The sequence below is a fragment of the Centruroides vittatus genome, unplaced genomic scaffold (assembly GCF_030686945.1).
Source record: "Centruroides vittatus isolate TY-2023 unplaced genomic scaffold, ASM3068694v2 contig_575, whole genome shotgun sequence".
NCBI classification, from domain to species: domain Eukaryota; kingdom Metazoa; phylum Arthropoda; class Arachnida; order Scorpiones; family Buthidae; genus Centruroides; species Centruroides vittatus.
The window spans coordinates 946939-959018 of record NW_027122344.1 but is presented as its reverse complement, the minus strand read 5'-3'; the positions used below and the strand labels follow the sequence as shown (position 1 = coordinate 959018).

Sequence of the window (12080 nt, the reverse complement as noted above, 5' to 3'; positions counted from 1 at the left end):
AATGCTGATGTCAATGTTGGATTCTAATTGATTAATGTATTTCTTTATGGTTTTTGCTACTATTCCTGTTGCTCCTATTACTATTGGGATGACAGTCGTCTGTGTATTCCATAGACAGCTAACTTCAGATTTCAAAAGATAATATTTACTTAATTTTTCAATTTCTTTAGCACCAATGTTGTAATCTGATGGTACAGTTATATCTATTAAGAATGTTTTATTGCGATTTTTATCAACATAAATTATATCTGGTCTATTGTGAGATAAAGTGACATCAGTTTGGACAAACATTTCCCATAAGATCTTGGCCGTACCATTTTCTTTAACTTGCGGCTGGATTAATGTTTCCTTCCCCCATTGGTTAGGAACTTCTATTTTATGTTTTCAGGCCAGGCACCAGTAGACTACTGGACAAGGTTATTATGACATTTTACGTAACAAGTCCCCGCCAATTTTTCGCATCCTGATATAATGTACTGTGTGATCTTGTCTTTGGTCATATAAAGGTGACATTTCTCATCCAGTGGCTCCTTTAATATGTCACGTTGATATTGTCGTGTCATTACAGCCTGGTCCTGAATAGCAAATATTAATGATTCAACTCTTGGGGCTGTTTGTTGCTTTTTAATCCATTCAAATGCAAGCTCTCTGTCTATATTGCCCTGATCCAATACCCTTTTAGGAAATTGACCATGTAATTGTTTGCTTCTCCATACATCATTAGGCCATTTTATTATTGATTTTTTTTAATTTCTTCATCTGTACGTGTATTTCCTTGTGGTAGATGTAATTCACCTTCTATCTCTTGTGCTTCTTTTATTATTGAGTATTTATCCCTACCTATATCATGCTTTACTATTACTTTAATCAGATGATCACTTTCCCCTTTTAGGTATTGGTTGTATTTAATTATTTGTGCTTTATACGTGTACTCTATATTTAATAGTCCTCTTCCTCCCTGATTTACAGGCAAATACAACTTTTCTACTTTTGCTTTTTGCTGATGTGCTTTTTTAACTGCTAGTAGCTTTCATGTTTTAACATCTATTTTCTTTAGGTCACTATTTTTATAGTTGATTATACCAAATGAGTAAAGTAAGATCGGGATAGCATACATATTTATACCCTTTATTAGATAATGTGAGTTAAGGTGTGTGTTTAAAAGTTTTTAATCCTTCTAAAATATTCTTTTGTTATCTGTTCCCTAATAATACTACGCTCTATTTTTCCTGATTCATGTACTCCTAAGTATTTGTATCTATCACCTATTGCAAGTTGGTCGAAAGTTTCTCCATTCAGTAGAATATGTCCTTCTCCAACTGCACTGCTTCTGCGTCCTGCAGTTATATGTATTACTTTGCATTTATCCAGTCCAAACGCCATCCCTATATCACTTGTAAAAGTTTTGACACTATCCAATAATACTTTTAGGTTATTTCTACTATTTGCATAAACCTTAAGGTCATCCATATATAAAAGATGATTAACCCAGATACTATCTTTCAGTTTATAGCCTTTCCTTTCATACTTATTTAGTATGAATGAAAGCAGGTTTATAGCCAAGCAGAACAACAGTGGAGAGAGAGAATCACCCTGGAATATCCCTCGTCTTATGTAGATCGGTTGAGTAGTGATTGAATCTTGAGAGCCACATGCAGTCATGATCACTCTCCATGTAGGCATAGTCATTTGGAAGAATCTTTTAACAATCGATGGGCATTTATAGATATCAAGAATTTTAAGGAGCCATTCGTGCAATACACTATCGTAAGCTTTTTGGTAGCCTATCCACGCCATACTTAGATTTCTTTGAGATTGGTGTGCATCCTCCAATATTGCTTTATTGACCATTAAGTGATCTTTACAACTCCTGGTTCTACGGCGACACCCTCTTTGTTCTTCTGCTAGTATGCCATTCTCATGGCAGTGGCCATAAAGTACATTAGCTAGTATGGTGGTAAGTAATTTGTACATACTTGGCAGGCACGCTATAGGCCTCCAGTTTTCTGGATCTTCAGAGTTTTCATTTTTGGGTATAAGTATGACTTTACCTGTAGTGAACCAATTTTCTAACATCTCTGTTCCTGAGATTATATTTGTAAATAATACGGCAAAGTATTTGTGAACGCTAGTCAAATACTTAATGTAGTAATTTTGAATTTTGTCTATTCCCAGTGATTTCCAGTTCATTAATTTTCGTATAGCAAATTTTACTTGGTCTTCTGTGATCTCTTCTACTTCTACTTCATTAACCTCACTTGAAGCTTTTTCTATTTCTTTAACTCATTTAGCTTCTGTATTGTATTGTTTAGGAATAGATAGCACTGATGTCCAAAATTCTTCTACTTTTTCTTTACTTGGTATTTTGTTATTTTTAGTAGCGTTGCTTCCCAAGCTTCTGTACAATCTATGCTCATTTTCTTTAAAAATCCTGTTCTTTTGTTTTTGTATTCATTTCATCATATCTTTTAATTCTTCCTACTAGCGCTTTGACTTTTTGTTTGATGATTTCTATTATATTATTCTGATTGTTTTCAGTTTGGATATTGTATTTTATATAGAGATTCTTCCTAATTTTCCTCATTCTATGTGTGTCAGTTCTTTTTTTTATCTCCACTAGTTGTCCTATTTCTTTCCTAAAATTATCTATTTTAGTTTGTATTCTTTTTTTCCAAACTGGGACACATTTTGATTTTATAGTCACTGTAGATATGTATGACGTTTGATTATTGCTTTCTATTAAAGTTTTAGCAGTTGCATATATTATATCATTTATTTCATGCATATATTATATCATTTATTTCACATCATTTGTTGTTATTATTTTTATTATTACTACAATAAATTTTTTATATGATTTTATTTTTTCTTGTAGAAAAAAATTACTAATAAAAATAGTGGATCAGATACGGACATTCAGTCGAATGAATCTAGTAGTTCTAGTGAAAGTGGAGAAAATTCCAGCAGTAGTGGGAGTGCTTCTGATTCAAGTAATAGTGATACAAGTGATGATTGTGAAGAAGAAGATGAATTGGATGAAGATGAGGATGATGATGATGATGATGATGATGATGAAACAAGACGGAAAAATTTGAAGGAATTAAGAAAACAGCAGCAGGAATTAAGAAAGAAAGTTCAAGAATTAAAGCAGGCTTCTCAAGAAGCACAAGCGCATAAAGCTGAAAATCATGTAAGTTCAAAATATTGAAGAAGATACTATTTGTTAATATTAACTTGAAAGATTTGATTAAAAATATAAAATTATTGTTATCAAAAAGTATTTGTAACTATAATACTGTTGGCCTTCCACATTTGCAGGGATGAGGGATATGGGATCTTGTGAAAGTGAAAAAACCATAAACATTTTTAGGCCTTTAAATCTTCACTATTAATACTGTTGATCTTATTTAACATACAAAACAAAAAACAAAATTAAAACAATACACTGTATAACAACAAACTGTTCTATAAATTACAAGTTACAGTATCACAGTATCAACAATATAGGTTCTAAGGGTTATGCTGAACTGTTCAAATGGAAGGAACACTTACAGAACCATTCTATTTCAGAACTTTTTTTTTACATTGCAATTTCCATTTATTATTCTATATTTTTAGAAGTGAAATATTTGCTCTTTTTTCTATGTTAAATCATTTAACTAGTAGTATTTTTTTCATTAATAACAATTATTATTATTATTATTTTATTTGTTTTCTTGTATTCTTAAGTGGCTCATTATTTAGTCAATCTGTGATCATATATATATTCACATACACAGGGTAAGTCAAATGCTCCTTGTATCCTTTTCATTTCAAAAATATTGAATTTTGTTGAGGTAGCTATGTAGGAAGTGATGTGGAGAACTGAATGGAACCATTTTAACTCGTTAAACACAAAATCAGCCTTATTCATTAAAAATGAAATCAGCTGATTAAAAAGTTGTTAGACTAGGTTTGCTATACAAGTTCTCCTGGTAGCTTGAGGGATAAAAACAATTTAGTCATTAGCAACCATGACAGATTGAGTTTTCAGAGCTTAGAATTAAAGTTCATTTATTGAAAGGATTAATATCTTGAATATCTGTTCATAGAATGATGATTAAAGACTGCCTGGATTGGATTTAATTAAACAAGTAAAATGAAGTCAGCAATTGTTAGTAAATACATTATTTATTTTAATACATATTCAAAGTGTTTGTTCTCAGCAGCAATACATACTGGATATAACTGACCTTGAAAATGATTTTGAAGGACAAGAAAAAGTTCCCACTGATTCGCACATATGACGGTGTATGTAACTATATTAATAAAATTATAGTGAAACTTCCATTAACGGACACTCCTGAATAACAGATACCGCTACTTAACAGACATTTTTATAATCCCCAGACCCTTCAGATAGGACATCTATAATAGTTATCTGTAAATAGCAGACACCATCGTCCATAACCTACCTTACAAAAACACAGTCTCGTCTTTAATATTCTGAAAGAATTAATTATATACAAAATACTTTAAAATGAAAACAAAGAATCACTTCAAATACTCTTTCAGAGGACAAATTTTGACTGCAGGAGTGGAATAAAGACTAGCTAAAAAATAGGAGGGGGACAGGTTGTAAAAAGCTGAACAATATTCTTTATTTATTAGAGATAACTAATCTGGTTAAGTTGTCAATCACTGTTTATCTTCCTACATATTAATGTTATTAAACTTCTGAATTAAGTTTACATTACTGAGAAACCATAAATTTTTCCCAAGTTATTTGTTCATTCGACAAGAACCATAGTACAGTAGTAATGAAAAAGAAACAGTTTTAAGGTTTCACAGCAGTGTTTATTAGGTGAACATTCAAAGATCATGTTATGAAGGCAATTTGCCAACCACTTTAAAGTTTGGAAGGTATTTGGTTTGCTTGCATTTATGGCATAATTTACATTCTTAACAGCTTTGTGGTGTAGCTTGCATTTATATTCTTGTATTTAAAACGTCATTTTTAATAAATGACGTTATAAATACAAGAATATGGAATACTTTCCTTATCCCTTGAAGCTGCTAGCAAATAGTGTTCATAACTCAACATTCGAACTGTAACGCTGGAAAAAGAAATAATATATTGTATACATTTTAATTATATATTTATGTATATTGTTTGCTATTTTCACATTCCTAATGCAAATTTGATATTTGTGTAATCCCATCTTAATTCTTTACTATATGATGATCACAATAAAATACAGTATGGCTGTTGGCGTGTACTTCCCAATCGAGTGCACACCTCTAAATTGCAGACAAACTTCTCTGTCCCGATGGTGTTCTCTTTTAGGAGGTTTTACTGTAATATCTTCAGTACATTTGGAGTGAAACAGGTGCAAAGAAAGACTTTTGACAAACCTTGAGTAAAATTGCATATAAAGAAAAGGGTATTTTGAGTCATCATATAATATGCATTGTTTATTTTAGTTGTTTTCAAGAAATCTTTCAATATCTTAGCAACATTGATAAGGACTCTTGTGCATGCTCTCTTGCATATCAATATTTTTTAACTTTGCCAATTTCTCAAACAGTTTGCAAATAAATCTTTATGAAATTAAAACATAAAGAATGGATTAAGATCAACCCTGTCTGAATCTTAACTGAAAGCATTTATGCTAATGAACTGCCAGAAGGGGATTTTTAGCAAGATTGAAAATGAAATAAAGCCAAATCAATTATTATTGATAGCTGAATAGTTAAGGTGTCCACCTACTGTTCTGGGAGCTTGATAATGAATCTGGATGCTCAAAAAACCTTAGATTTTTTGGGGAATGATCTATCTCAAAAATCTTGGACCTTATTTTATCTCTCTATTGTGGATCTGGCCAAGCTCACAATAGGCTTGATCAAAAGGCCCTATGCATTTATGATATTACTTCTATGCGTAATATCATAAATGCAGAGATATTATTTTGTGTATTTATTTTATACATGAAAATAAGAAAATACTTTTATTTAACTATTCTTAAGCATAATTTCTGTGATAGTTCTGAGTTCTTTAAGTGTACCTACATATTTTTAGTCTTATTTTCCCAGCTATTATGTATACATAACAAGGGAAAGAATTTGGAATTGTGTCAAATTTTACACTCCAAGTTTTTTGCAAGTTTCCGGGTTTGAGATTCCTTGAACCCAAATAAAAGTAAAAATAAAAAAATGTCAAAATAATTCCATGGGTATGTGTATGTGTTTGCATCTGTGTCATTTAATAGCTCAGGATGGGGTAGTGATGAAGAAATAAAATTTGGTATGGTATTGAACATAAACGTACTCAGCAAAAAATATATATACTCCAATAACCACCACCTTATAAGTTTCTGAGGGAATTTTTAATTAAGAAAACTAACATTTTCGATTGGTATGGTACTTGTGTATAAGAGGCATTAATTCTTTTAAATTCAAAATTAAGCCTTTTGCCATTTTATAATAATTAACCTTTCTACAGTGGGTTAGTCAGATATGCAGGGCCGGATTTACATAAGGACATTTGGGGCCGGTGCCCAGGGCCCCCACAAAACTATGTTTAAACATAATTTTTTTTAGGTTTAAAATTTTTAGTGGATCACCATTTATTTCCTTACATTGTTCAAGAATAAAAACTTTAGGACGACCCGACCTTCCTTTTTAGGCTTCACGGCCGCCCAGGAAACAATTCTATAAAACACAGGAAAAACTCCAATTAAAATTATAAAAATTTTCACAAATATTGGAATTGGTGACCTTACGACATCTTGAGTTGCATCCATAACTTCCAGTCGGGATTTTCGGACTTTATATCCACTTGTAAATTTGCGCTGTAAAATGTAGATTATCTCGTCCTCCCTCTGGCGGCGAATTATTATTAAATTTTTTAATTTTAAAACTAAAAAATTTAAATAAAAAAAAATTTAATAATAATTCGCCGCCAGAGGGAGGACAAGATAATCTACATTTTACAGCGCAAATTTACAAGTGGATATAAAGTCCGAAAATCCCGACTGGAAGTTATGGATGCAACTCAAGATGTCGTAAGGTCACCAATTCCAATATTTGTGAAAATTTTTATAATTTTAATTGGAGTTTTTCCTGTGTTTTATAGAATTGTTTCCTGGGCGGCCGTGAAGCCTAAAAAGGAAGGTCGGGTCGTCCTAAAGTTTTTATTCTTGAACAATGTAAGGAAATAAATGGTGATCCACTAAAAATTATTTTTTGGAAGCGACTGTCTTTTTATTTCATAAAAAAAAAAAAAATAATTTTTTTTTTTTTCCTATTACTGCGACAGCCTAATGTGGCCTAATCATGAGGGCCAAAGGCAAAGAAAACCAAACCCGGGAAAAAACCTATGGAACGGAAAATTTCGGGAAAAAATTTTACATGGGTATTTTTCAATTAAATTAAAATAATTAGTTTTACACAATAAAATATATGTATGTTTACAATAACCTTATTTTTAAATGAAATTTACAACTTCCTAGTTGAAAGTACAGTATTATGTGTAAATTTTCTAAAGCATCAAATTTGCCTACTCTTAAAGGGGGGCCCCACCGAATTTGTGCCCAGGACCCCTGGATTGGTAAATTCAGCCCTGCAGATATGGAGTACCACGATGTAGTGGAGAATAAATGTGGGAAATTTTTTAAGAATTTTTCTGTGCATTTTTCTCGTTTCCATTTCAAAAAAATTTTTTAAACAGTTATGTCTAGTAAAGAAAAATCTTTTTTTATTGTCATATAATTCCCATTTTATGTGAATTTTTTTTTTGCGGTAATTTTTGGTTAGTTTTTGTCTAGTTTGTGAATTTCTTTGTGGATATAGACATCGTTCACCACTGCCACGTGATTGTCCTAGATGGATATGTCCGTTGATCACTGCAGGGTGGTTAAGAATATAGAAAATGTGGTTAATGTTACCTTAGGTTCCGAGATGGGGACATAGGGATTTTTTCCCTACGTCGGCGACCGCGCCGGGGAAAAATTTTTTCCCTGCGATTCAAGATGGCCACGCGACCGGCCGCCATCTTGAAATGCTATGCAGAATCCGCGGATTTTAACCGAAATGAAAAAAAATTAAAGAAAAGGGAAAAAGTAATTTTTTACTCACTTTTCGATGGAGTTCGACTACTTCTTCCTTTGTTTCTTTCCTTTTCGATCCAATTTTTTGCCGGTTTCGCTAAACTCCGGATTTTCGTTCGGTGAAGTTCTTTTATTCGCTGTTGTTTTTGCTTCGGCCGCCCTTTTATTGGTCGATTGGCGTTTTCCTTCTTTTGAATTAGTATTACTATGCTGCTTTTTGGTATCTTTCCCTTCTTCTTGTTTCTTGTTAGCTTTCTTTTTCGTAATCATCGCAGGCGCTGCGGGAACGGTTTCGGGCTGAAACCAAATCGGCACTTTTCCCTGCCCGGACAAGTGTTGCTTAAGTGTTGGGCAAAAGTTGGAAATCTCTCGCCTGGTTTTCTGGAGGGCCAGGAATCACAATCAATGCAAACGGACTCAGTCGGCTGTATGCCTAATTTCACAGCAAATTTAAATGCACTATCGACAAAGGGAGGTACACCTAACTCCAAACGGTCGTCTTCCATCGACTTGTAAAAATCACGGGAAGTGCATTTCGACCGAAATTCGTCGTTGCAAATCAAATCGACCGAACCGCTCATTTCCACACAATCGGTAATAACTAAACGAGGGGAGGTTGGAATGGTGGGAAAAAAAACACAGCCTATCCTTAATTTCGAGTTACAGGTTCGTCTAACGTTTAGCTAAAAATTGTAAAAAAAAAAAAAAAAAAAAAAAAAAAAAAAAAAAAAAAAAAAAGAATACTTACTAATGCAAGAAGAAATATTAACCACAATTATTATCCGATAAGAGTTAATTTGAAAATGAAAAATCGTCACGAAAAAAAACACGAGTCATAATCCAAATCGCAAAACACGGCAGCACACGTTTCCAACTGGTAGTCAATTTGCATAAAATTGCATTGAAACGAACAGAAATCACGTCACAGATCGAGCATTTGCATATTCGCGTGTAACACCACTATGAATTTCCCGCCAATATTACTCTCGCACGACGTCTCGAAAAGGCTCCCTCTACCGTCGCAAATTTACACACACCGTCGCCGTTTCGAGGTTACAGGATACTCGGCAACATGGAAGTCGGAGTCGAAACCGACCGGGGAAAAAAATTCTCGAGGGCGTCGACATCACAAGTCTAGGGAAAAAATTTTCCCCCGTCGCGGACGCCGACGTAGGGAAAAAATCCCACCACCGCAATCTCGGAACCTAAGGTAACATTAACCGAAAATGTTTATAACAAAATTTCATAACAGATGGTCCACACACAATTTTATTTATTTATTATGATTAACTAGAAATTTCCCTGTCAAGCATGACAGAATATTTTTTATGAGAAAGTAGAGATTGAAGGATTGAGAAGATTAGAGCTTTCAAGAAGAGTTGCTAATATTTCTACAAATTAAATAGTATAAACTATCTGTTGTAATTTAAAGAGCAACAAAACAATATTTTATCTTGAGTGGACAAAAATAACAGGAGATATAGAGAATTCTCTTATTTACACACAAACAGATAATGGCCTTTATATACTGTATTAAAAATATTAAAATCTTTCTTTATAAAATTTCTTTATACACTTCATTCTGAATTAACACTCTATTGTCTTTTAAAAGTTTCCTTGCTTTCTTCCTTTAGTAATACACACCTTAATATTGTTTCGCTTTCTTGAATGAGATAAAGCAACATAGAATTGATCAGTTTTACTCTTTTCCCCTAGGTATTTCTTTTTGACAAAATAACGAGTCTTTTTAATTCCACATTGATAAAACAAAGATGAATTGTAAGTATTCCAGTTAGATGAGCAATAACACTTTCTAAATAACAGGCTTATTAGATCATCACTTTCAATTAGATAATAGAATGTCACGTAGTCACTATGGAAAGATTTTTTTTTTTTTAATTTGTTTAATTTGTTAAGAAGTGACACAATATGGCCATCATTTTTTAAAGTTTAAATTTTAAATTTAATAAAGTAAACTTTAAAATATGTCATTTGTCAAAATATTTAAAAATGCAACTTAAAGGTTTTTCATCAAGCATGAATGTCACGTGGTCACTGACATATCTGCAATATAAGTACTATCACTGATCCAAAATCACTAAAACGTTTATTCTATAGCTAATATTTTCAAAAAATAAATAGCCTATACTTTCCATCAGAACATAAAATGAATGTAACCAAAATTTCATCTGGATTGAACAAAAATTACAGGAGTTATAAGAAATTTAATTTAAATAAAACCTTATAACAGCTGGGAAAGTTACACAGCTTGTTGCTAGATTATTTTTTTCTTATCTGATATAAATACTTATTTTAATTTTAGTTATTGTAAGTGTGTGGTTGGTTTTTTATCATTCAAAAACAAGTAAATATTTTTTAAAATATTGTTTATTTATTTAATTCATGATGTGAGACATTTGTAAAAGAATGGTTGACTGGTCAACTCCCCCTTTTTTTTTTTTTTTTTACTCATAGGTGCCAGACCAGTCTATATATATATAAATATATATTTTCAATGCAGCTTGAATAAATCCCATCTTTTTATGCTTAATTACTTACAAGGAGAAATCCAGACATTTCTATCTCTGATTTGAATGAAACTTCGTGAGCATGTAGCTATTAACACAAACACTTCCTTTTCCGAATAATAGGACTCACTTCTCAAGCATTTCTGAAAAATAGGTCTTTGAAAATTAAATTAAAGAGTTTACCTTATAAGGATTTGGATGTGTCATGTTTTCTTGGAGCAGCAATGTCTGAATGGACAAGATACTAGGCTATGGGAGCAAGATTGTGTAGTTTGAAATGTTGCTGTTTTTTTTTTTTCAAATGTGTAACATAATTATTATTATTTTTTTGTTACCATATCACCCTAGCTCATGTACATTTAACACCATCCTTTGCAAAGATTAAAGTATTCTAGTTCAGTATTAAGAAATTCCTAGAACATAATAAGCTTCAAGTAAGACACCAACCAATGCCGAATTATTGGGCTAGAAATGGCTATAGCAATATTAATAATTTTAAGATAATTTGGTACTAGAGTTAGGCATCAGGCGCCATCATCTTAGGCGTATTTGTTTATTTATAGTAAGCTTCTCTATAGATTTAACTGTTTCATGTTGTTAAATAAAATTTTTATTTCGTTATATACTTTATATTGAACATATGAGGAAATGGTCCATAAAATTAACAATAAAAAATGCTATGGCTATGCTATTCTATATTCATAACAGATTTGTTATTTTTGTCTACACACAGTAACATTTGAAGCTTATTCACTTATGGTGAACAGTATATGTATATTTACTTACAACTTTTTACATCAGCTTTAATTTATTTCACAATTTTAGACTTTTTTTAATGTTACACATTAAAAAAAGTCTAAGATTGTGAAGTTTTGAACATCATTGTATTGTTCTAATGCCCTAGTGTCTTGTCCACTCAGCTACTGCCATCTCAATTTTTAGTGTCTCATTTTTAGGATACAATTCGGAAGTGTGTCCTATTATTTAGACAAGAAGCTGTTTATGTTAATGGCTATATGCTCACCAAGTTTCATTTGAAATGGAGACCCAAATGTATTATCTTCTTGTTAATAGAGTTATAAATACAGTGGTACCTTGATTTCCAAGTTTAATTTGTTCCATGACAGAATTAAGTGAAATTAATTTTCCTTATTGAAATGCCATTAATCTGTTCCGGACCTCCCAAAACACCACATTTTTTTGTTACATGTTTTTAAAGAAGCAAAATGTACTTATAAATAATAAATATTGTATAAAAACACATACATACAAGAAAGACATCAGCCATACAAAAGGTGTTTAGCCAGCAGAAAAGAGGGTAAGGGAAAGGAGAGGGGAAGAAGGAGGGAGAGTAGTTAGACAGTAGAGAAAGGTAGGATCCCTCTGAACGGCATACATATGGCTACAATACCCTCTACGTTTGATGTTGGCATGCACTTTTTAGGCTGCAAGGCCATAGTCCCCC

At 32.2% G+C, this 12080-nt stretch overlaps 1 protein-coding gene across 1 annotated transcript in view; it reads left to right on the top strand.

The window, feature by feature from the left end:
• Nucleotides 1-12080, top strand: part of LOC136979051 (bromodomain adjacent to zinc finger domain protein 2B-like) — a 280166-nt gene that overhangs the window by 118202 nt on the left and 149884 nt on the right. Inside the window, 1 exon segment of the mRNA XM_067274949.1 lies at nt 2876-3190. Within this exon segment, the coding sequence (XP_067131050.1) occupies nt 2876-3190 (315 nt within the window).